This window comes from Halyomorpha halys, unplaced genomic scaffold (assembly GCF_000696795.3).
Source record: "Halyomorpha halys isolate HHAL.00 unplaced genomic scaffold, Hhal_1.1 Scaffold299.1, whole genome shotgun sequence".
NCBI lineage: Eukaryota > Metazoa > Arthropoda > Insecta > Hemiptera > Pentatomidae > Halyomorpha > Halyomorpha halys.
Genome location: NW_027107963.1, coordinates 980,110 through 1,007,208, shown reverse-complemented (window position 1 = coordinate 1,007,208; position 27,099 = coordinate 980,110). Strand labels below are relative to the sequence as shown.

Here is a 27,099-nt window from a genome sequence, read left to right as displayed (position 1 = left end):
TACTTACCATTGATCATTATTTGGATTACAACCAAGCAGAGTTTCGACTTTCATTTCAATGTATTCACAGATGTTTTTAAATATCGATGAGAAAATATGACTGCAAAAAAAAAAAAAAATAATAATAATAAAATAAACTAAGGAAAATTAAGTGACATAATGAAAACAATAAACTAAAACATGAGTAAATTAATTTACCAGAAGACTTGGCAAATAAGACTTTCTCCATTGGGAATACTTGGTGCTATGGATATTACGAATTTCCATTCCTCTTCTAACAAATTTTTATGGATCTTACACCATTCTTGTGTAGAAGAGCACCACTGTTCCAGGTAGTTTAAGTAAAGCTGTGAACAATTATAATTTAAGATCAGTAACTTAGATTGATTTCAAAAAACCTCAGCAAAGAACTGTTTTGTCAAAAATCTAAAATATTATGCCTTTCATTATCTTTTAACATTTGCTTTTTAACAACCTGTAACTTTAGATTTTATTTACACATGTGAATCACTTAAACTATAGCTCAAAACTGAAATAAAGAAGAGACAGAATGCCAATTATAAAAAAAATATACAAAAGTTCCGCGATTAGATAGCAAAGTGTTATAAGTACTACACTTACAGGTCTCTTCAAGATAGTTAATTGTAAATAACATTTTGACCGCATGTAACTCAATGGATTTAATTAATATTTTACAATTTGCCACCACATTTTCCTCATAAACTAAAGGGAAAAAAAACTCAAAAATTTTTGCTACATTGAAATCAATGGATGATATTTCAGAATGTGAGAAACCAAATTTCGCCCCCTGAACACAGAGTTTATTTAGCCTTTTTGGACTGAATCAAAATATTTAGAAGAACCATACAATTTGATTCCAATTACAAAGAATGTAGTAATCATAATAATAAAGATTTAACAAATTAGAAGGTTCGATGCCGAAACCACCAATCACTGCCAACTTACATCTACCCCGTGATGCCTAACCCAAATTTCCCAGATAAGTATAGATGCAATACTCTCACCTACCCTTTAGTCTACCCCTTGGATGTTTTCCTGTCGGTTTTTTACTATTTTAGAATTCCGTTCATTACTAAGCTGTAACCTGAATAATATTTACCCGGTGCTGTTCCCTTAATTCGGTGTTGTGTAGCCTTCTAAATTCTCTGGTAGACTCATCTTTTTTCGGTCCTATGTCCTATGTAACACTTTATTTTTAAAAAAATTTCGGAACTGTTCTTCCCTTTATGTAAGAGGCCATATTTTGCATCCATTAAGGACAGTAGGAAGAAAATTGTATTGTAAATTCTAACATTAAAGTTTCTGGACCTTAATCTAGCTGTTATTTCCTCATCAATTTCATTTTTTCTAGTTACAGTAGACCCTAAACATTGAAACCTTTCTATCTGTTCAAATGTATTTCCTCCTATACCTAGAGCAACGAAATTGTTGCAGTTTCTATTGCTAATATTGAATGTAAAGATGAGTTATAAAAAATTAATTCAGAACCCAGAGGACTTGATTGTTTTTCAAATAAGTTAAGTTAACCACATATACACTGATGTCATAGATATAATATATAGTATTTTCAACTTACCTTTAACACAGCTAGTAGTGACTGATCAAATAATTGTATATACTCTTGAAATCTACTTTTAGTTTCACAATCGGAATCTTCAGGCGGAAAAGTAATCATAAAGTGCTCATAATATCTTTGTTTATTTACAACTGAAAGTCTCAAACCTTCCTTCAGTTCTTTTATCAACTGATTAAAACAAAGAACACATAAGTAGTAAAGAAACCAAGAAATTACGGTAATAAATCTCATTTAAATATAATAACAAAATTACTTGTCTGATGCTCAAACTGCTAGGTTTTTCCAACTTAGTTTCCAAACGTAATCTTAAAAATTCATGAATTATGTCAAGTGGAATTCTGGATATGAACATAAATGCTTGTCGAAAAGATGGCAAATTTAATGATTTGTATTCATTGCTCCATAAACCATATTTCCTCAATTCATCAGCATTATCGATGTCCTCAACTTTCTAGAAAAAACGATGAATAGCAACATTAATTATATATGAAAATATTTATAACATAAAATCAATAAATAAATATTTAAAAAAAAAATTACACAACAAAGATCTGGTTTTTCCATAGCAATTCTGGCTTTTATCAAAACTTTAGAATAAACATAATCGAGAAAGAGTAATGACTTTCTTAAACCTCTCACTTTAAGAACATCCTCAATGAACCTCCTGCAAAGAAGCATTTATTAATATGAAAATAATAATTTATCTATACTAATATGAAGAGTTTGTTTATCTGAATGTGCTGATTTAATGAACCACAGTTCAGATTTGAAAACAATTTTGTTGTTAGATTAACTTTTTATTGGGAAAGACTTTAGAGGGCATATTAAAAAACATACCTTACTAAAGTTTTCCTTCAATCGTACAGCTTTAGATACCTTAACATAATTTTTCATATTATTTCATACTTCCTTTTGCTAGTAAAGAAATAGTTCCTAAGGAATTCCTATAAATAAAAGGAGACCTTTGGTAAAGGTATTCCTTGTGAATATTCCTAATTATGTTCTGCAAAATCAAACAACAGCCCATAAGAACAGAGCTGTAATCATAAACTCTAATCAATCTGGAACACTGTTAAACAAAATAATGACTGGCGATACAGGTGCTCTAAATATCACTGAGAAGGGCTGAATTATAAATGACCAGGTCAGAGAGGTACCATAGCATGTCGCATGGCCTGCCTCGCTCATTAAATATATCGCTAAATATATTATCACATTAAATTGAAGACTATTTGAACAAAGAAGTGGACAAAAGCTAATTTATTAATAAATGAAAATCATACCTATTTGATCGAATCATATTAAATGTCAGTTTTGGGGGTAATCTCAAAAAAACAAAAATTAATTCCATCAGGTTAGATAAAATTGTTGGTACTTATTTGTTAAATCTACCAAATTACATTTCAGTTGCAGTGAGTTATAATCTACCCAATTATTATTTATTATTAGTATTATTACTACTTTAATTGAAAACAGGTAAATAGTTCAGCAGGTCTAATAATTAAGTACTGAATTTTCCTAATATTAAACTAGATTCCTAATTCTCATATAAAAGCTTGAAATTCCTAAATGAATAAAGTTTTTGACATCATTACCATTATAGAAGAACATATATATTTTTTAAAATTTCCTGTCTAGAGAGACTACTTCAATTTTTAAATATTACCACGGGCCCATATTCTACTATCATAATGCAAATTTCATTCATAATACCAACATTTTCAGACTGATAACATACTGAACATCAAAGTTCATCCTCATCTGCTGTATTAACCAAGCATAGTGCCAACTAATTATCAATTGTTGAACCAATGTAAAAACTATACAGAGCATATTTTGATATGTTAATATAAATTAACATGTTTTTATTGAATAAATTTTTGTTATATCTATGTTAACCTAGATAATGGCAGCATTACTTGAACTCTAACTACATAAAAATTGCTTTCATATATACCTGTATGTTCTGGTGTCACCACTGTCGGTGGGCTTGAAGAATTTTCCAAGAGCATAAAAAGGTTCAATAGGAGACAAGTTTTGAAAATTCCACTCATGGCACAATGGAGTAGGACTGATTAGGTCACTAGAACTGTTTCATTAAGAAATGTTAGAAAAGGATAGATTTATATGTAGTAATGGTTATCATAAATTATGCTAAAATAATATGAGGTTAGGTGATACTTGATAAAAATTATGAGTCAATTTTGAGTTTATAAAATTTATTTTTTCTTTCATTACTTGTGAAGCATCTATAATAATCATTATAATGATAAAATAATCACTATCTTTAACTTGAAGAGAATACATAATTTGAGCCATTAGGAGAAAAAGTGGTGTGTGTCATAAAATGTAATTCTCATAAACATTCTGTTCACATAAAAATTAATTTGAATAAAAATAAACAAATGATTATTTAATTAATTACTGAGTATATTAACTTTAAATATTTGGATATGCTTTTGACTGATTAGTTTTAATGAAAAAAAATTGTTATTCCTAAGTAAAAACATTCTAGATCTTTCCCGAGAAAACTCTTAAAAACTCTACTGCTGACTTACACCACTTTTGCCTTCAATGGCTCATTTAATCTGAATGGTAAGAAGGAAAACTAATGAACTAAGGATTTTATAGAGAAAAGGTGATGACTTTTATTTGAGATAAGTTGACCTACTATCAGATACTAAAAAAAAATATTGCTTGACGGTGTGTCTACTTTTCAGAGGGTTCATGAGGAATATGTAGCCCAGAATTACAGGCATTGATTTTCCTCCTTGATGCATTTCTGAACTAATAAAAAAAAAAAGCAGTTTTTTGCAATAAGGATATACAATGAATATAAAACGACCTCAAGGCCACAGTAAACAGATCTTATAGGATTGACCAAGATATAGAAAATAAGATTTCAAAGTACTTGCGAGGAAATTTACCTTTGAAATCTTATTTTCTATATCTTGGTCAATCCTATAAGATCTGTTTACAAAATTTCCGGTTCTGAATCGAGAAAACCACTTACAGACTGTGCTTTCTCGTAAGGCATCATCGCCATACAAACTGAAAATTTTGCTAACCGTCTGTGCAGTGGATTTTCCTTTTCGGAGATAAAAAATCTTTAAATGACGAAAATGAATTTTTTTCTCTTCTATTTTGAGCAAGCAAAATACCACTTTAAGATAAGGAATCTTGGTTGAAACTGATGCATAAAAGTACATTAACTAATTTTTGTTTAGAATATGTAAACATTATTGACCAAGTAAACATGATTTTATAAACACAGACAGGATTATATAGAAAAACGCTATGAACTTACTTTACAACCCAATACTTTCATTCTATGAAAGTAAGTAGGCACACCATCACTCAACCCACAAGATCCAATGATACTGTGTGTTTTGCAAATTTTTCTGGAAGTACCATAACTATAAGAAAATGTACTATAGGACCACGGTTGAAAGATTTACTCACAGGCCTGAGACTATAGCAACTATTTATAAAGGATAGATTTGGAGATTTGGAGTACTTGCCATGACAACTATCAATCAATGCAAACAATTTGAAAGTAAATTATACATTTTATAGCTTTAACAATTTACTTGAAGCCCACAAGTTTTTCATAAACTCCTACTGTTTACAAGGAAATGGCTACATTAAATGCAGGCACAAAAAGTGAAAAACTGGATTAATAACTCTTCTGACATTGCATTAGGAACATCCAAGAACAAAAAGTGGGTCTATTCTGCAGTCAGTGAAGTTTCAGCATTTTTATTTGTAATTTCTCAAATATAATCCAAGATGCGAATAGGAAGATGACAAGCTGAGGACAGTTTTCGCAATACCACACAGTTGATCATTTCTGGCAGTCTTTTCAAGTGGACAGGTAAGTTGTGTAAGCTGAAAGTCTCTGATAGGGAAAACAAAACCATAGAAATAACATTGAAAGGCCAAAATTTGCTTCTTTGATATTATTATTTGGAAGAGGATAGAGTATCATCACTATAGCCCCACAATTAAGGAGATAAATATCTATTAATCATAAAAATATTTTGAAGGAACCTTGTGTTCAAATAATGTTACTATACAAAACGAAAAAAATCTATTTATTAGTTGTGCCCCATGTAACCATGTAATAGGGCTTCATCAAGGCTAAACAAAACAAGATACAAATATTGAAATAAATGAATGGAATAAATATCAAGAAAAAAATGAGTAATGAATAATAAAAAATGGAAATATACCACTGTAGTAATTAGTCAATAACAAAGGAAAGAAGATATACAAAAGAAACATAATATATTTATGAACAAAAGGAACAATAGAGGAAGGTTTAAACAATAAGAAAAAATGTCACGTTAACTTATTTAAATGGCTTCTGTGACTGCAATCCCCACTCCCCACCATGCTCTCTCTTCCTAAACTTTCTTCAAATATTGTTTTTAGTTTGTTGCGAAACTACATAGTCACAGGTTAGCACCCTTCTATACTATTACTTATCTTTTTTTCCTATATTAATCATCTGCTTGATATTACAACCATAGTTATATTACATTTCTTTCCTCTCTTTTGTTTCTAAATTTTAGTTTAATCATATTTTTTATTACTTTTACTAGTTATTTTTCACTGATTACAACTCCAGCTGTATTTCAATTTCTATTACTTAAATTATTGATGATAATATTTATTCTATTCATTTTATGTGAATATTCTTTGACATTTATTTTGTTCATTTTTATATAATTTCCATATGCAATCTTAAAGTCATACCATACTTTACGATGTTCGTATCTTGTTTTATTTAGTCTAATGATGCACTGCAATGTGGGGCAACAAAACGGAGGTGTTTAATTAATAGATTTTTCACTTTTTTTTGAGTCCCCTAATTTGACGACCACCCAGACCATCTTCCTTTAATTATAAACAGTCAACTATCAATCTTCCAATAAAAATATTTGTATTTTTATTCATGAATTTTGTGTGACTAAATATTTCTATCAAGTCACAAAATTTATGAGAAATTTTGTAAAAAAAGATGTTTTAAGTTAATTTATTTTGTTTTGCGTGACTTTTGAGTCAAATTTTCGGTAAATAGTTACTACATAGGTATTAGACCAAGTAGTTATATTTTTTTACACAACAAACATTGACAACATAACATATAATAATTTTTTTTTTTTTAAATTCCATGCAAGAAATTAAAACCATATAGTATTTGAAAACAGGATATAGTTGAGTTAACATGCAAATAATGAAATCATAACAAAGGAAATGTTCTCTAAGGCAATTCCATAGACCAGGCTGGTTAATAAAATTACTTACAATTAATGTTAAATAAATACTATTTGGATCATCTACAAGTATAGAGAGCAAAATAAGCAACATTTAAACATTTAATCATTGCTAGATTGCAATTGAAAGAATAAGAATTGTATTTAAAATAATCAGTATAATCAGATGAGTATTCAATTGATGGATTAGTACATTAAGCCATTCTTGATGTATGCATGAAAAAATAAAACAATATTTTTTTAGTACGGCTAAATCACATATTTCTGGTTGATAAAAAAATAAAAACAAATTAGTATTACTATGCATACTGATAATGTTAGGCACAGGTGTTATTAAAAAAAAAAAAGCAAATATTAAAGAGTAAAATTAGTTGCAAAATAATTAATTATTATTTTAAAACTAATTAAGGAAAACTTTCTAGAAATTATCATATAAGCATTATTGTTTAGTATTCCCAAAAGTAACTGAATAAAGTAGGCAAAATTTAGTAAATTAAAAAAGGGTTTCATACTATGCCAACAGGATATAAAAGAAAGGGCGTGTCAGATCAGAAAAAACAAAATCATAAAATTGTTTTATGGGTCACCCAAGACAAGACGATTTACGATCTATACGATTTTTGCAAAGAATATTGAGCAAAACTAGGAGAGATAGGATCAGGAATGAAAGAATAAGAGAAGAACTTCAGATCCTCTCAGTAAAATCAGTGATTGAACACAGACAGCTCCGATGGTTTGAACATGTCTGTAGAATGGGGGAAGACAGAGTGCCAAGAAAATGTATGGAGGCGAGGCCGACTGGTAGAAGATCACGAGGCAGACCTAGAAGGAGCTATATGGAGCATATCCACCAACTAGGTCTGTAAAGAGGAGCTTGACCAAGAAGTGTGGACCAAGTGGTTAGAGGCTCCTCTATGCTGAAAGGCACTTAATGAGGATGAGAAGAAAAGAAGAAAATTATTTAATATATGAGAATACTTCATTGAAAATATTTCTTTCCATTGAAAATTCCAGAGTGAAGTCCACTGGTGAAGAAATGGAAGAGATTATTACGTCAAATTCCCATAACTCTCTCTCAAAAAAAGGGAGGTTTTCAATAGTCTGCAATACCCCACAGAAAGGCTGCAATTGTTTGTAATGAAATATACTGGGATGATAATTTACTATCTTCAACAACAATTCCATTACAAAATAGTTTGAAATCACAATAATGGACTGTAACTATTATAGCAAATAAACTGCTGTGTATGTATGTAGTTGTGAGTGTATATTAATAACAATGTATGTATATAATCCCACTGGCGTGCCAACACCCTGTAAGCCAGAAATGGCCTGGGAGAGGATAAACTGAAGTATAAACAATGGTAAACAAATCTAATCTTCTTACCTTATTCTTTCTTTTTTTTTTTAAAGCCTTGTTCTTTAAAATATTTCAAAACTTTAATAAATATATAATACAGAAAACTGCCTATTATAATTGTCCTAACTTAATCAGTAATTTAAAAAATAGATGGTTATTATTGTTATAGCACTATCAATTAAGTAGGCAACATCGTATGATATAGACTGTGTGTATTAAAGGTGTTACAGTGAACTTAAAAGAAAAATTAGTAAAGAATTTCTTAGATAAACATACAAGCATAGAAGAAAAATTAGTTAGCAATAGCGAACCTTAAGAAGTCATAATAATTTTAATTAAAAACAAAAAAAAACTTTTAAATTTCATCATGACTATGTTGTTTCCAGTTTTATCCTAAAAATATATTTTAATTTCAAAAGCAACTATAAAGTAGTAAATCTAATGTTATCATTAAAGAAACCAGTTAAGTAACGATAAAAAAAGTCCCTATTTTAAATAATTTTTTTTTTAAAGCATTACTTCTTCATTTAAATGAATCAAAATTTTAGAGAATCAGTGAATTTACTGAGTAAATAAAGTAATGTAGTATGAGGTAGAGTAATATTTAGCGGCATCTCTTGCTGTAGTGAAATGTGCAAGTAATGTTGGTCTTTGTCTTGTAGAATTTTGATGATCTTGCATCAGCCATGAAGTTTTATCAGGTGATTTCCTAATGTCTCTACGGCATATTTAGAATTTTGAAGCCTTGCAAGTGATTTCTTGAAGTAGGGACAAGTTACAAGGGATGTTGAGGGACCCTCTTCCCTAGTAGCAGGTTAATCCACAAACAGGAAGAAACATATTTTAATCTATTAGGAATCTCAATGTGGAATTTCAGAATGTTAAAGTAACCACCAAGAGATATGAGCCAAGAACAAACAGCCTAACAGGGTAACAGGGTGGTTTAGCACTTTGATCCTAAGCAGATACTAGAAACATTATTGAGTTCTAAAAACTCTGTTGATTTTTGAAGCTAAGTATGATCCTGTGGACAGAAACTGTTTATAGATCAAGATTGGAGTATGTAAAGTTCACAAAGTATGAACAAATTATTAAAAATGTAGAGGCCTTTGAAGTTAGAACATGTTTAATACTGGAATACAGTCTCTTGCATATCTAAATTAGCCATTGAAAATTAAATATAATTAACAACATGAAAAAATGAAAGGATATAACCTAGTTTGAAACCGAAACTGATAATTTAGCATCTTGGATGACAAAGATCAAAAGTAAAAAAGAGAACTTAGTATAGTAAAGTGGATAATACAAACAATTTACAAGAATAGTGTGGATAAAGTATTCTCCATAAACTTGAACAGATTTAAATACTCTGTCTTCACAAAAACCTCAATAAAGAATCAATTAGCATAAACACACTAATTAAAAACTAATGTGAAAGGAGTCTTTTTTTCTCACCCACAAATACTGGAAAAAATCTTGAGAAAGTTACAATTAATTGTGTATAATATAAAGTCCTGAGACCTTTTTTAAGTTGATTCAATTAGACACCTTAAAATTAGAATCAAGAGATTGGAAAAGAAAGTCCTCAATGACAAATGTAGCAACCTAGTGCCTTACCAACAAAAGAATCAAGAATTCCTTACAGTGCGCTCAGACCAAGTACGTCCAGTCATGTTTAATCTGTTTAGATGAAGTGTGAATGTAACCTTAACAAAATTTGTCAGTTAAGTAGCAAACCATTAGAGCATCTCTATTCAAAAGTGAAAACTAACCAATACAGTCAGAGGTAAAGCAAACTCATAACTATATAAACTGAACCAAATGTTTTTGGCTACTTATTGTTGATTTCTTTAATATAGGAATCTGGTGATCACTTTACTTTTAAAACAGCTAAATATATCAGAGTTACAATATTTTAATAGGGTTAAAAAAGGGGAATAAATTTATGATGAGCAATATGACTAAAAACATGAAAATCATTGATGGATTTACTATTAAAGGTCCTAAGGTCCTTATCCATAAGAAAAACACTTAACAAATAAATGAAAGATTTTTTTTCTGGACATATGAGTAAAAAACTATATATTTACATTAAAGTTAGGTTAGATTAAATACATGCCTGTTAAAATTTAAATATGTCTCATTTCTTTGTGCAAAGGATAATAGCTGTTTCCCAATGATTATAATTTTCAACCTATGATGTATAGTTATATTATACCATAAACACATGGCCTAAATAGAAAAAAATAACACATTATTAATTCATATTAATAATTACTTCAAAAAGCTACAAATCTTAGACACTGCATGCATTACACAATATTTAGGGCTACACTGAAAAACACTAAGTACTTAATAGAAAAAAAACAAGCCTTAAATTTGTAAAAAAAACACTGGTACCTTTACTCTTCCAATAAATATATTACTCTTGTAAAGTGGGAAGTAATTTCCAAAAGCTTTGGTAGAAGGAAACAGTGATTCTGCAGCTTCTAATCTTGACAACAGATCACCAACCTCTTTGAGGGCTATGTCTGCCTGCTCAACGCAAGATGGACAGAACACCCACATGCAGCCTAAAATATCAAATAATTTATGTATATATTTTGACAATTCCATCATAGTTTTATTAGTTTATAACATTAGCTAATGCCTCAAATACTTTTGAGTTTATATTAAATTATATCTATTAATATTAAATAGAAGGAAGCTGCAAAAAATTACTTTAATTCTACAAAACAAAACTTAACATAAAACAATTTTTTTTTTTTTTAATTCTAAATCAAAGTTATAAATTAAATTTATCTAAAATTTCACAAAATGTGGATAAACCAACCATCTGTGTCTTAAGCATCCCCATTCTACCCTCAACTAAGACAGATACAAGGGGGTCTTTATATTTTCACCTATCATAATAGGTAAATTAAATTCTGAATTAAAAAATTGTTTTATTTGATATAAAACTAATGTATGTTTTTTGTTTGAATTAGAAATCAAATAACAAAAAAAACAACAAAAAAAAAACAAAAGAACATCATAAGCTTACCGGAACATGGTTTAGGAGGTTCATCAGATTCATATGCAAATACCCCACTGTCTGATGACAATGATGAAAGTGTATCAGTTTTCCTTTCAAACCTACAAAATTCATAATATAATTTATCAGAAATATTTAGAACAATAACAAAGTTAAGCAAGACTGAAGATAAAATTGAGGAGAGGTATCAACATAATTCCCTTGATAGAAGTTTAGAACTAAATGTAAAGATAGGATGGATTCAACATTATTTTCTCATCAACGTCTTGGTCTATTTAAGATTAATAGATGTATCAATGATTTGGATCAATTCCATATGAAATGAATCACTCAAGTGAAGCCAGAAATAAGTTGGCAAATTTAATAGTCATTAGATCATAATGCCTCCGATTTTGATAGAAGTTAAATAAATTTGGATAAAGTTGGAATCACAAATAATTTTAAACACAATGAAAAGAGGTGAGACAAGAAGGTCACCTAATGATGGTAACCAGGGCATAAAGTTAGCATATTATGAAATAAAATAAAAATGGCTAAATTAAAAAGTTAGATGAGAACAAACAAATAAGGAATAAAAATTAAAATTGAATGAAATATAATTTACAAGCTTACTAAAAAGAGTATAGTATGATGAGGTCAAGGGAAATAGGAGATATCTATCACTCCAATGGAAGAGGTGGAGGAAAGGAAGGAAAAATTTCTGTAATAAGGTTAAGGTGACTATAACTTTAATTATGAATGAGGAAGAAATAAATATCTATTAATATTTTAAAAAGTTTCTACTTCAAAAAAGAACAGTCAACTATCAGTAAGCTGATTGAGTATTTATTATAAAATCAAAATTAAGAATGAAAAATAGTACCTGTAATTTAGAATGTCATCTAACAAATTTGGAATCTCTTTCCGTGCTTTACATAAGTATTTATCTTGTTCTGTAACCGTCCTGTCCGCTATCCACGCTCTTAGTTCGAGCCAAATCATGTCTTTCCATTCTGTTTGCCATAACTGTTCTTCCTCACTCAACTGAAAAATATTTTAAAATCAATTTTTATTTGATCAAATGACTGATTGCAATAGTCTTCAAACTAGAAAAAGAGTTTAGGTGGAATCTCAAAAAAGAATTGAAGCATATAATGATATATATAAAATAAATTAAGAAAACAAAAAATTAAACATAATATAATATGCGAACTAGTTAATAAAATATAATAGTACGAACAATAAAAGAAACTAGCTAGTGTATAGTTATACTAACTACTACTTCTTACTATTATATACTAGCTATATAGTATATATTAGTAAGAACAATAAAAAAGTAGTCCAACAATCATTAAATTTTTTTTAATGATATTATATTTAAATTTATTTAGCACAACTCAATAAGATTTTATTTTTCCAAAAAAATCTGCATGGTATCTTTAATTACCTTCTTCCTGTTTCTGTTTTTAGAAATAGAATATGCTTGTAACTATATAGGCAGCAGGGCTCTAAAAGTGAGGGAAAAACAAACTTGCTGATATAGTATATTTTGACATACTTAGGTTGTTACAACCTCCTTCTCCATGAATCATATTTATCTTGGAAAATGGCACCAAATGGTAAAGTACTATTTAGAAAAAATATTTTCAAACAAATGAGGAGCACATAAACTATAGTAGGAACATATGCTGAACACTATCATTAAAGAAATGTATATGATCAATGTTAAAATTTAAGAAAGTAATAAAATCGTATTGATTAATAACAATGAATAGACAAGTTGAATGAGATGATTTTAAATACAATAACTGATAATTAATTAAATACAAAACTTACAAATTACAGGATTCTCCTTACAAAAGAAAGATTTTTCTACCTCTGATTTTGCCCTAACATGTTAGATAAGGAGTTTAAGCCTAAAAAAAAAAGTTCTTGAAAAAAGTGAAACAATAAATAAAATTGAATTATTTATTGTATATAATAAAAGTTTAATGTAAATACTTCATAGCTCATATGTAAAAATATTAATTTAAAATTACTTGAAAGTTCAAGAATAAAGTAAACACTAATCTGACAATTTATTTACAATAATTTTAGGCTCTTCAACCACTGAGGTCACTATTGTTTTGTAAAACTGGTTAATCTAAGTATTAAAACTAATCTTTAAAACATTCTTAAGAAAGATGTTTTTTTAGCACAATAGAAATTAGTCTTTTTTAACAGGCAACAATTTAAATAATGCAAAAATAGTAAGTAATTTTAAAGGAGACAATTGTAATTACAAATAATGCTGAATAATTTTTGAAATTAATAAGGTTGATCTTTCAAAACTTTATAACTATGCTATTTTGTGGTTTAAGGATTTTATTTTAAGATTACTTTCTGATCAAAATTACAAAAGTTAAAAGCCAAAAAAAAAAAAAAAAAATACAGAAAAAAAAAGGATTTTTAGAACAAGTGATAATTCATATCTTCTATTAAATTCACAAATCAGATAAAAATAAAGCAACATAGAGACAACGGTCAACTGAGTCAGCTAAATTTTAAGATGAATATAAATATATTGATAATATCCAAACAATTATCATATAAAAAATGCTGTCATTCCCAATCCATTCTAGTAAGCTTTTCCAATAAATTTATAATTTTCGATTTATACTTGTTGTAGGCCATTTTAAACTAAATAACTGTGTAAGGTCAAATTAGATTGGGCTAGTTTCATTTTTTTTAAATTATTGATAACAATAGTTTTAATTTTAGGCATAATAAGGAAAAATATTATGTTTAGAGAAACAGTGAAAAAGTAAAATAAATTACAATATGAGAGTTCATTATTTAATGAAATAATGTCTGTAAATTTATTTTTTAAAGTGAATTGTTGCAATAGAAAGATGGAAAATTAAAAAGGGAAAGGAGTTATAAATATTTTTTGTGTTTAGTTTTGTAATAGTTTTCGAAAAATAGTTGTCACAAAGAACTTTTACTTAGTACACTGTTAATAGGACGGTTTATTTTTCTCAAAGCAAAATATAAATGAATAATAATATCACTTTTATAAATATTTCTTTATAATTTTGTTTTTATTGTGCTTGTTGGGGCTTATAATTTGTTTTTATTTTTTTAACAAGTACTTATTTTCAGGCTTAAACTGGCAATTATAGCGTAATAAGTAAAAAAATTGGAGATAGAAAACTCTTTAATTAAGGCATAGAGGTAAGCCAATGATTAGATTACTTTATAACTAATTTAAAAGAAAATAAGACAAATACCTGTGATTTATAAATTTTATCTTTGTTCTCTACATTTCCAGTTTTAACAAGATTTTCAAAATAATCATGGAAGTCAGATCTGTTTTTGGAAGTCTCAGGTACAAAATTTTTCCAATTAACAGCTGATTTTACAAGTTTGCATTTTAAAGATAAAAAACGTTTTTTTGACTCAACCTGTGAAGAAAAGAAACACAGGAATCAATAATAATAATAAATCAATGATCAGTGCTATAAGAATCATAATAAGGAGATTTAATTCTATCAAAAATGTAAACAAATATATTTACCTTAATGTTACATGGTGGTGGTGGGGTTTTGATATCTACTACGTCTACATTTCCTTCTCTAATGTCAATACCATCATCTAATTTTATGTTCCTTTCAGAATGCCTCAATAATTGTATTTTTCTTTTACAATTTTTTTTGCGTGATTCATAATTATCTGAAAAAAACAAAAACATTTCAATGCAAAAATAACCAACTCTTAAGTTGAATATAAAGTCTCTTTAAAACAAAATAACTGAAAGATCTTAGTTTTAAAATATGAGGTGTTCATTTGTAAAAGATGGTAACTAAAATTTTATATTAACTGCAGTTTTTGGAATCATCAGCATTTTTAAGGCTGCTTTCATAAATTATGGAAAGAATCTTTATGAAATATGTTTTCTAAAGACAATATTGTTGATATTAAATCACTACTGGTTGAAGGTAAAATATTCTAATTAACAAACAATTTAACATCGTTTTCATATTTACAATAATTGTTTTATGATCGATATGCCTTATATAATAAAGTAATAAGCAGAAATAGTATAATAAAGTATAGGGATGGTTATGGTATGGGATTAAGGTTGGACAAAAAATAAGAATAATAAATAAACTTTGCATATTTAGTTTTTTTGCATGTTTTAAGCAGTTCTCCAAACAACTATCTGAATTAGGAGAAAACTTAAAAAAAAATGAGTAAACAATATTGTTTACCTAAAAAATTTAATATTTCCAAACGAACTACAATTTTATAATTTTGATGAAATTTCACTTACCTTCTTCAGAATCTACATGACTATCAGTTGGTGTTCTGCACTTTTTGCTTAATAATGGTACTTTAAAACCACTGAAAAAAAAAAAAAAATCATACCAACATAAACTTCTATTATACTTATTATTTTTACATGAAATTAGAAAATATTGCATCCAGTTTTAACATATTATTTATAAAATAAAATACTTATGTTCTATGTAATGTGAAAAGAGTTAACACTCTAGAATAAATGCTCCTCAACCACAAAAACTAAACTTACCTTAAGGAAGGAGCCCGCGCCTCAAGGGCGGGTAATGATTTATTTTAGGCCCTCTGTAGCCGTGGTACACTTTTGCCAGGAAAAAAAAGATTTATCTTTTGTCTCCTAGAGATTAGAAATTCACCCCATCCAATTCCCACCAAAATTCTAGGAGAGTTTCAGTTATTACATAGATTAAGTTAAGACAGTATATCTCTTATAATTTTAGTGTGGTGTTTAGAGGAACTGTTTCTGACAACCTAACTCATCTCTTAGATGTATATTCCTTTAAAAATGTAAATAAATCTACCTGCTTCGTTGGCAATAATTCCTTTTAGTGTAATTTTTTTCTTCCAGAAACTGTTTTAGGGGGAAAAAATATATATATGTTTTCTCCCACCTCTATCTGAGGACTAACACAGGTGTGGAATCAGATTCAGAAGAATCTTATATCTCTCAAATGGATACCGCTAAGCATTCTAATCGGAAATCATTATCTGAAGTATTAGAAGAAAACATAACAGAACAAAATTCTTGTTCAGGTTATGATCACCAGGAAGAAGAAGAGAAAGTTTGTTCAACAAGGAATAACATATGCGGTTCAACCAGACAGCAACACCAATAGATCGGTGCCAAAAACAACGAAAAGAACACTGATTTCTTTGAATAGTGGCACAGCTAACAAAATTATTTTATTTTTTGTTTGATGTATTCCATAGACTGTACTGCAAGCTGGAATTAATTTATACTCTAATAGCTTTAGGAAAGTCTGTAGAATGACCTCAGTAAAGAAAGTAACCACTGTTTATGGTACTATCTTATGAATACATCCAATGCTAAATAAAATTTTTAAAAATATTTTTTTTGTCAGATGTTCCATATGTTTGAACAAAATGTATACCTTATAGTTTGAAGTCCGTTTTTCAAATCACAAATCAGTGGTAAAATAAATGAATATGTATATGTGTGTATATATATATATATATATATATATATATATATATATTTTCTTCTCTAAATACACAACTGTTAATCAAATTGAGTATAAATATGTAAATAAACTTTTAGATAAAAACACTCAAGATAAAAATTTAGTGTTTAAATGAAAACTGATTACATGTTGTAGGTATTTCCAGGTATGCAGTTAATCATGCCAGGTTCCTTTAATATCTTTACAATTAAATCTTGTAAGATTTCTTATTATCTATGCTGGTGATGTTACTTCGAATTAAAATTTAAGTAGATCCTTATTTTGTTTGTATATATTTTAAATGAACCCTCAGGATTCCTGATTTAACAATATTTCCTTTATATGTAGTTGGAAAACAGTAAGCATGTTTGATAAAAATAACTGAATGAATTAATAAAAATAGTGAATAAATAGAATCAAGTAAAACATATTGATATTGAACCTAAGACTGTTTTTCTTCATCTGTCTTCTGTGAATACGAGTTCTGGGAGGAGTTGCACTAAGATCATCATAATCACGCATAAGAGCATCAAGTGATCCTTCATCCGTATCTTCTGATTCATCAAAACTTTCGTAACTAAAAGAAAAAAAATTGGAATAATATTTGATAAATAATTTTAAAATATGACAGTATATCTTTCTTAATAAATTAAATTAGATAGGTCTTGTTACTGTTTGATAGCTTTGATGAGACATGACTAAAATGCCATTAATCACTTGTATACGACTTGGTCCTTATATCACATTATGATACTATAAATAGGGAAATTTTTCAAAAATTATATGTTTGTGGTCATTCCGTATTATAATGTATTCAATACTTATGTAACTTAGTTTGAACAATGGATGATGTAATAACCATGGAAATGAACATCATTGAATATATCTACTAATGATTAATATATTTAAAGCAAAAATAACATCAATAAGCATTACATAGATATATTACCTACGTAAATAATTAGTGCACTGGTTTGATAAGATATCAAAAGTAACATTTAAAAGTTAAAATCGGCTAATTATACTGATTATTTTTCATAATGCCGCGAAATTTACCAACACACTGCAACTTACAGAGCTGTAGAACATGAACACACTGGTGTAAAGAAAAACAATTATAAAGAATATTGATATAAAACCTAATCTATAAATGACATCACAACATACTTACTGCTTCTGATCGTCAGATGATTCATTAGCAACACTATTAAATTCTCCAATCATTTTAAAGTAAGTAATGGTGCAATAAACTATGTAACGCAAATAAACATATCTCCCTTATCAGTAACCAACAAAGTAAACTTCTTTGTTTACTCTAAGTTAAGGTTATTGATTGATCATACCATCCATTCAATTTGCATATTTTAAAAAATATATTTTTAAAATTAATCAATAACACTTTTGTGAAAAAATTAATTAAAATCTATTTAAACGTTTGCTGTAAGTTGATCTGTAAAAGAAGAGAGCTCCCCCCCCCTTCTGCGACCTTGGTTTCCTTTTCTTGCATCATAAAAGAATATTGATGTGTATAATAATTAAACCTAGGGTTGGGAAGAGGTAGTCCCATCGTCCGGGACTTCGGGCCACAATAAACCACTAGTCCTTAAGGTTGATAATTAGGTACAGAGACTCCTCTCACTCTTACATTGCCAAAGAAACTCAGTATTGGAACATCGGACTGATTGACGGCAATGATGCCTAGGAAAAGGTCTAGATTTTCTGGTTTGGTGGAATCTTAGGAGTTTACTAATAAATACGCTCCAAAGGAGTTAGAAAAAGAAACATTGGGTAAATGTAGAGATCCTTCAGAAGATGTGATGGAAAAACATTAAACAAACCATCCTGAAGGAGAACGAACAAGTAAACAGGGATAATAGAAAAAAATACTTTAGAAACAACATTCTAAGTTAATAACTCTCTATAACTTGCTCTCATCTGTTTCGAAGTGGTTAATGAATGAATTTATCGCTGCTTTGCTTTTATAATGGCATATCTTATGAACCTTAAAGTATTACGTAGATTGTCCCAGAGACTGGGGTTATTTTGTAACAGCCCTACTAATTTTGGGACGGTCTGTAGGACGATCCCTGTAGAGAACATATCCCATTCTAGGGAATGTAGTTCTTGAAATACATCAAATTAAGAAAAAACATTCTATCAGAACAGAAGGAAAATTTTACAATATTTCTATATTGCAATACGCGTAGTTACCCCGACTGAAGAGAAAGTTGAAAGAAAAAAGGTGCCTTCTGCGACGTTCTTGAAAGAACATGTAATAGACTTCCCAAATAAGAAGTAAAAATAAATGTAAGCGATTGTAATGCAAAAATTGAGAAAGAATAAGCTTTTATTTCATAAATAGAGAGGTATAGCAGGTGATTGTAGTAACCATATTAACCAGATAATGTATTCATTCAGACAGCATGTATACCACCAAGTAAGTCCTGATAGTACGACAGCAAATGTCTTAGTTTACACGATGTTAATAGCTGCAACTGCTTTGTCGGAGCATAATACAGGTACGTGACATTATTTATTATGGTTGACATGATTTTTATTTGAAATATTTCTAACAAACTTTTTGACTGTAACTTTACAGTCATTATTAGATTTTTTAAATAAGCTCTGATCATGCACTCCGACATAAACTTTAACTGATGGTTGCAATGAAGACCGGTATTAATAAATCCTCAACGAAGGCTATTTTGCGTTAATGCTGATGATATTGCGATTCGATCAAAGTTAAGATGGCTTTTTTATTATTTCTGAAAAGATTGAAAAAAATTTACAGCATTTTTAGATGGAACTCTTCAGTTGTCAAAAATTATTTACAGACATGAAAGTGATTTTTTTAATAAGAACATAATGTTCTGAAAAGACTAAGATTTATTTCAGTTTAAAGTATTGTAAAGAAAACAATTAAATATTTTTGTTATAAATTTTTAACCTTAGTTTGATCTGGATAATCGATTTTTTGGAAACCGAAAAGTTTCTCTCGGAAGATATTAACCCAACTTTGCTCCTAGTGACTATAGCTTCTTATTAGCAGACCTTGAAGTTCTTCTATGTAAAGTGTTTAACTTATTTGTAACCTTTCTGTCACGTTTCTTTCAACATCTACCTTCCCTATGGTTATTAGTATTAAACTCAATAAGTGTATGAGGTTGAATCCTCCCTCAAACTATGTCTTTTGAAGATATTTTTGTACCTTTTTTGAATAAAAGGAATTTGGAACCTCCATCTCTGATGTCTTTGGCTATCAAAACCAAAAATCCAGGTATTATTTAATGTTGGACCATTTAGATTAATTTGTTAGAAGGAAAATGTAGACTATATATTTTCATATTATATCATAGTAGTATATATACACCTTTTGTTATTTTCCTTTGATTTATTTTCCAAAAAATAGTTGAATAGTTAACTTAAATCATACATTTCTTCATTTTTATTTTAATGAGCTGATTGTGTTACTCTAGGGAAAACAAGTGCAAAGTTCGCAAACATTTTGGATAAAATTTCATCAGTTTTAGAGGATCAAGATTTACTCCACTTTGATGCCGCTCTTATATCGCGTTTGTTATTTCGTACCAGAAAAAGTTTAAGGAATGACAAAGGATATAAAGGTTTTCAAAAGGTATTTTATTAATTTTTATTGTTAATTGTTAAAAATATTATTTAGAATTTGTTTTTAATTGTATTTTTTTTACCTTCTTGTTTCTTTTTTTGATCACTAAATGTTTTTTATAATATATATATTTTTTTACAACTTTATCTAATGATAACCAGCATCATGCTTTTATATTACTAATTAAACCTAGCCTTTTCATGGTAAAAATCTTCTTCAACTTAACAGTATTCCTATGCCCATCATTATCACTTGGTATCGAGTATTGAAATAGTCCTGTAGAGTCGAAACCTACCTCATTTAAATTCAGACTTATCTTTTTATGTATATAAATTTGAAAAGAGTATAAGGATTTACTTTGTATTTTTTACCTGAATAATTATTAATAATAATTCTTTAAAATAAGTCAGGGTAAGCGGGTTTTAAAGAAGCGAGAGCATAACATATTTTTCAATATTGTCACCTTACAGTGTTGAGCTGTAGTGGAATCTAGGTTAGTGCTTTCCCTTTAAATGGACCACCATAAGAAAATTTAGGTACATGTTAATTTTTATAAATGTTGGATGGTATTTTCTCTCCTGATTTTGATTGTATACAGATTTGGCTGTTATTGAAGTAATCGAGCACAATTTATTGAAGTTGGAGCTGTTTCTCTATTTTCTTTATGATAAGTTGATGCTATGTAGATTTAATTTACGGGTTATTATTAATAGTAACAATATTTTGAAATTTCTAAAATGTATGCCATGTATAAAATGTATGTCTATATTTACCTGTTTCACTTTTTGTGTGTTGGAGTTAAAAAGAATTTGAACAAAGGTAAGTGCGGATCATATTTAGATATCGGGTATGACTAAGGTCTATTCTCTAATTTCCTTTTCATGTTTCTGTTGTTTTTCTCATTTAAATCCCCTCCAATTAAAGACATTCAATCCATAGACAAAAGTGATATAATCAATATTTTCCCTCCTCTGTAAATAGGTTGATAAGGTGAAGTAGTATTTTAGATGACATTCTCATGCTACTATGTTTAACTTAAAAAATAAATTTATTTTCCTAATTCTAATATTATAATTAAAATTAATGGCAATCTAACTTCAATAAAATAATATAATGACTCCCTACAAAATTGAGTAAAAAAAAAAAATATATATATGTCCTTTAAAAATGTTCATGACTAATAAGTTATGCTTTCTATTATATTGTGTCATATCAAAAAAATGAAATTTATAAATTTATATATGTCCGATCACGGATTGATCAGTATGCTGTGTAATGTAGCAACCCGATGTACCAGGGCATTCAAAAAGTCCTGTCGTTTTTCGTTTGTTCGTTGTTTATTTTGATTCTAGAGTGTTTGCTAATTAATTCCGTTCAATACAACTTTTATCCATGTAAACACAAATGTTTATACTTTATGAATAGGAGGCTAAGGAGGATTAATTTAATGCAGTCACCATCCAACTGTCTAGTTAAAATGATTCCAGTTGAAACTCAAATTCGGTCGATTTTGCTCTATGAGTTTAAACTTGGCTCAAAAGCTGCCGAAACTGCTAGAAAAATATGCTCCGTGTTTGGGGAAGATGTGCTGTCTGAGCGGAAGGCACAATTTTGGTTTTCAAAATTTCGTAGAGGCGACGAGACACTAGAAGACGAGGCACGCTCAGGTCGACCAACTGTAGTTGATAAGGAGGACGTTCGAAGAGTAGTAGAGTTGGATCCGCGTCAAAGTTGTTCAGAGATAGCCTCTCAACTTAATATCTCAGCCACCACTGCCTGGAATTACCTTAAAGAACTGGGAAAAGTGAAAAAACTGGATAAATGGATTCCTCATAAGCTTTCAGATGCCAATATGCTTGTTCGCTTGACAACTGCATCTTCGTTAACTTCCCGCTTGAAAGTCGAACCCTTTTTGAATCGAATCATCACCTGTGATGAGAAATGGGTGTTGTACAACAACTTCAGACGATCATATCAGTGGTTGTCGGCAGATGAGAAACCTAAACAATTTCCAAAACCAGATCTCCATCCAAAGAAAGTTTTGCTCATTGTTTTCTGGACAGCCAAAGGTATAGTGCATTTTGAGATTCTGAATCAAGGGCAAACCATCACTGCAGAAGTATACTGCAATATACTGGACCATTGCCAATCCAAGCTTAAGACTTTTGATCCCTGCTTAGTCAACAGAAGAAGACCTTTGCTTCTTCAAGACAACGCTCGACCACACACCGCCAAATTGACCAGGGAAAAATTGACAGAAATAGGCTGGGAAGTTTTGCCTCACCCACCATATTCCCCTGACCTGTCACCCACTGATTATCACCTATTCAGAGATCTCGACAACAATCTGAGACAAAAATGTTTTCAAGACCGTGACAACCTAATTCACGAACTGACCACTTATTTTTGCAGTAAAAATCAACGGTTTTTTAAGGAAGGAATTTGGGCTTTACCATCTCGTTGGGAGAAGGTTACCGACTGTAACGGTGGATATTTTGATGAATAAAGGTGATTATTTGAAAATATTTATTTATTTATAATTTCCCCCAAAAAAACGACAGGACTTTTTGAATGACCTGGTATTTGGGCAGCATGATTGAATAAATTTCTTTCTCTGTGTGTGTTATTGGTTATGAACTGGAACTAGAAAAGTGGATAAATATATTATGAATCTATTAAAACATTTGATAAAATAAAGGGCTTCTGAGTTCAAGTGCTCTTTTTTCAAACCCACTTATCTAATTTGTTGTTTATTTAAAATAAACTTAAGTTATTTTCTTTTAATATACAATAATTTGGTTTCTTTCCAGGTTAACCAGATACTAAGAAGTTATCTTTCTTTAAATGCTTTGGAAGTGGTAAGGGAAAACCGAAATTACACATATAATGGTGAAGGTCCTACAAAAGAAATGTTAGAGTGGTGCCTAATTACCTTGCAAAGGTTTGCTGGCTTGTTCCATCGATTAGAAAGAACATGTACTGAAACAGCTTATTATCTTTATAATCATATAACTACAGGAAATAGATGGCATTTGGCTCTATTGTTCTTGGCATGCCTCAGCAGGGTATGGTAATGTTATCCTTTTTATTTCTAATATTTCTTATTATCAATTTTATTTCTTAAAAAAAAAAATAATACCCATATTTTTATTTAATTTTTGAGTTGAATAAATTGATGAATGTATTATGATACATTATGTCTCCAGTTTCATCCGCATTAAATTTATTATAATCGCTTATTTCATGTATATGATGAGTATGTCACCAAGCATATCTGACTAAATGGATAATATCAAACATTTTTGAATGCAAACAAAAGGATTTATCACAAAAAAATAATAGTAATAATAATAAAAAATATATAAAGGAAGTTTTCACTACTAGTTGTTTCTGTTTTTTTCCACATCCTGCTCTACATAAAACAAGATATACTTACTGTTGGGGAAAAACATTTTTCTCAATTTGACTCCTATATACTTTAAGGTTTATCCCATCTGTTTTATTTATAGTGGACGGCAAACAATACTCTGTAAATTGTCATCAGTTTTAAGTCAACTGCTTAACTGAGCTCAAGATCTCAAGTTTCAATGGACTTCTAGCCATGTAAATATTGATGGGATTGGAATGACAGACAAAGGTGTCAAAACAAGAAACAGCTTTTTCTTTGCCTTCCTGTCTTGCTTCAATGCAATTTTCCAAAACTCTGATAAGCGAGACAATCATGGCCTGGAATCACAAGCATCTAATAGAGCTATCATCAGGAAGTAAATGGGATAGTTTTATGACTGATACTCTTATTGATAGGGATATTCCCAGAGCAGTTTGTGTTTGTGGATAATCAGGATAAAGACAGGACATGACTACCTCCTAACACAATTTTATCTGATATTTATTGATTAAAGATAGAATAATCTTGTTTCTCAAAATTCAATCAGGTAGTTAGTATTTTTATGTTCAGTTAGGAATATAGTTTTGGTTTTGTTTACAGGACACTTTCGCGATATTTGCTGCTTCAGGTTTGTGAATGGTATTCACAATTAATACCTTACTTAACTTGTTTGGAATCAAAAGATCAGTGGCTTCCATCGGGTCACGAACTACCCAGTGACTTGCGATCATGGCTAGGAAATCCAGAATTCTTACGTGAACAGAAAAGGTGAGTTAATAAGTGTCAATATATTCTGAAAACAGTTTCTCATTCATATTGAAACTGAACAAGTAATATATTCTGTTAGTAAGGATTTCGTTTGAGCAGAATTTCTTAGAATTAATATAAGTTCTATCAATTTCTTTTATTACATTTTATTTAGTATTCTTTTGCTAATATTAGCTCTAGGCTGCTAATCTAGCTGGACCTCAGTTCAATCATTACAAAGGTTTTGTAGAGTGAACACAGTACAAGCATCTACTGTCTCCGTTATTGCCTAGAACGCCCACTATGAGTTATTTATAGTTTCTTTGCTTATTATATTTATGCAGTTACAATGAAATTTGTATATATTGTAATATATATGGCAAGTTAATGACAATCCATTAATACTATGATGTAATTTGTAGTGGGCATCCTAAGGAAGAACGCAAACTTGGTATTAACTCTTTGTTGAAAGTCAGTGTGCTGGATAAATAGTTAAATTATTAATTTTCTTTGTTTTATGATATATAAAAGGCTTTAGCTCCTAATTATAAAAAATATAATTTTTAACTTCTTGAAAGTTATGACCCTGTATCGAAATGTTATTTTAATTTTTTAGGAGTGAAGATTCAGCCCAGAAATCAATGGACATCCCAGTAGCCGAAGGTCTTCTTTTCAATGAAGATTTTGGAGGTAGTCATAATATGATTTATTTATTTTTAAATATATAATGAGAAGATGGTTGGGGTACGGTCAGTGATGAACACAAATGAGTAAAAACTTATTTATTAAAACACTAATATATTACTTATTTATATTCTACACTGACTGCACTCCCATCCATCTTCTCCTTATATATATTATCCGCAGTCATCTTCAATCTTCTCATCATTATTTATTTTTAAGTTGATGCTCATGAGATTCATGAGGTGCTATTTTCTGTTTGAAAATAATTCAATTCCAAACCATACTTCACACCAGATAAAACTTTAAATATCATTAAAAAGTAAGTATTGAACTATTTCAGAGTCGTGCTAGTGAAAGTTCATTTTATACAAGAAAAACCTAAACCTTTCACTCAACTATTAGATAGATGTACAAGTGTCTATAAGACTCAAATTAAAGCGTATTAAATACACCAGAAAGTAGTTTATAATAAATATTTTTTTAAGAGTTGTGGTTTCCATGACATTTGCCAAAATAAATTCACAAAATGTTCATTTTCCATCAGTTGGTGAAAACAGTTGTATCTCAGGAAGTGTTAATAGTATAGAAGTGCCCTGAGCACTGGAAATGAAGCTTTTTAAATGCAATAAAAAGTTATTAATAATGAACGTTTTCGTGGAATTAGTAGTTCTAATGATGTGTCAAAATATATATATTTTTCATTTAGAAAAAACAACTGTCATATCAGGTGGTATTTGGTTTATAGGTTTTAGGATATGAAGCATTAAATGAAAAAAGAGTGAAGAGTTTAGATTTGTTCTGAAAAAATAAACTTCTAGGACATGCACCATAAATACTTCAACATCTACTTTTTAAGAACATTTACTGTACTGGTTGTAAGTCTCGGTAAAAATTGAATTAGTTTTGTAACAGAACATATTGGACCGAAAATAAGATAAATTTGTTTTCAAAATATGACAGGTTTGTTGTCATATTAAGTTTGATTGAAACAGATGTATGGTGGCAGAAGTTCATATTTCTAGTCTGTCGGGAATACTTTTGACCTGAAGAATAAAAAACCCTTTAATCGGACACATTTTTTGCCATGGGCTCCTGTTCTATTATATTTGTTTTATAATATGATTTCTTGAATACATATACCAAATATTTAAATGCAAGAGTGACACAACTGCATAAATATTTTTATAAAATATAAGCTAGAATTATATTTTTACAGTTATTGATTGATATTATACTCAAACATTCCATTGGCATTTCTCAACATATTCTTCAATGTCTGAAGCCAAAATAATGGATGAAAATGGATTGAGCATGAATGTACCGAAGTCTGAATGGAGTGCTAATATTAAATAAACCAGTTTCCTATTGTACACAAAACAATTATATTGATTAAGGAAATTATTCCCACTCCTTTATCTAGCTCAGAACTAAGCTAGCAAAGTAGCAAAATTTCAAAACATTTTAAAGTTGTGTCAGTGTGGAAATAAAGAACTTTGTTTGTGGTGCATTGTTTGAGCAAGGTATTAGGTCTGTTCCAACAACCACTTCTACTGTATGGAGGGTTTATAGTACAGGTTTTTGGAAGAAAAATACTTAGTATGTTCCGAATAGTCAAAAGTGGTTGTTGGAACAGACCTATAGAGGAACTTTTTGATCAGGTAGTTCGAAGTCTTCCTTTTCTCCTGATGTGCTCTTATTTTGGATCTATTTCCCAAATAGTTAGGTTTATTCATCAGTAACAATGTTTTTCTCCATTCAGAGTATTTAATTATAAAGTTTTTTGTTTAGGTGGTTGCTTGGTACTACTTTCTTGCCTGTCCTTCTCTTTTCTTTTTCTTTAAGTTCTTTTTTTCTTGTGTTTTTTGATGTCCTGTCCTTCCATTCTCT

At 29.4% G+C, this 27,099-nt stretch overlaps 2 protein-coding genes across 6 annotated transcripts in view; one reads left to right on the top strand and one right to left on the bottom strand.

The window, feature by feature from the left end:
- Mekk1 (mitogen-activated protein kinase kinase kinase 4) overlaps positions 1–18,085 on the bottom strand; it is a 34,966-nt gene extending 16,881 nt beyond the window's left edge. The window contains exons 1-15 of one of the 4 annotated variants that reach the window (XM_014420966.3): positions 17,940–18,085; positions 17,211–17,345; positions 15,562–15,632; positions 14,806–14,960; positions 14,519–14,692; positions 12,133–12,293; positions 11,280–11,371; positions 10,637–10,809; positions 10,356–10,468; positions 3,555–3,686; positions 2,138–2,261; positions 1,851–2,048; positions 1,598–1,765; positions 199–347; positions 8–100 (exon numbers count right to left, since the gene is read on the bottom strand). In XM_014420966.3, coding sequence (XP_014276452.1) covers positions 8–100; positions 199–347; positions 1,598–1,765; positions 1,851–2,048; positions 2,138–2,261; positions 3,555–3,686; positions 10,356–10,468; positions 10,637–10,809; positions 11,280–11,371; positions 12,133–12,293; positions 14,519–14,692; positions 14,806–14,960; positions 15,562–15,632; positions 17,211–17,345; positions 17,940–17,992 — 1,991 coding nt within the window. In that variant the 5' untranslated portion in view covers positions 17,993–18,085. Of the gene's footprint in view, positions 1–7; positions 101–198; positions 348–1,597; positions 1,766–1,850; positions 2,049–2,137; positions 2,262–3,554; positions 3,687–10,355; positions 10,469–10,636; positions 10,810–11,279; positions 11,372–12,132; positions 12,294–14,518; positions 14,693–14,805; positions 14,961–15,561; positions 15,633–17,210; positions 17,346–17,440; positions 17,460–17,717; positions 17,888–17,939 lie in introns of those variants that run through there. The other 3 variants (XM_024360785.2, XM_014420967.3, XM_014420968.3) reach the window with 3 other exon arrangements.
- An 845-nt stretch (positions 18,086–18,930) lies between these two features.
- On the top strand, positions 18,931–25,218 carry LOC106680947 (uncharacterized; the record flags this gene model as incomplete). 2 transcript variants are annotated; one of them, XM_067046341.1, is given in 6 exon segments in its annotated part: positions 18,931–19,075; positions 19,187–19,287; positions 20,245–20,402; positions 23,204–23,463; positions 24,382–24,549; positions 25,145–25,218. In XM_067046341.1, coding segments are annotated over 5 exon segments (700 nt in total), but the record flags the coding sequence as incomplete, so codon positions are not given.
- Positions 25,219–27,099: the final 1,881 nt, after the last annotated feature.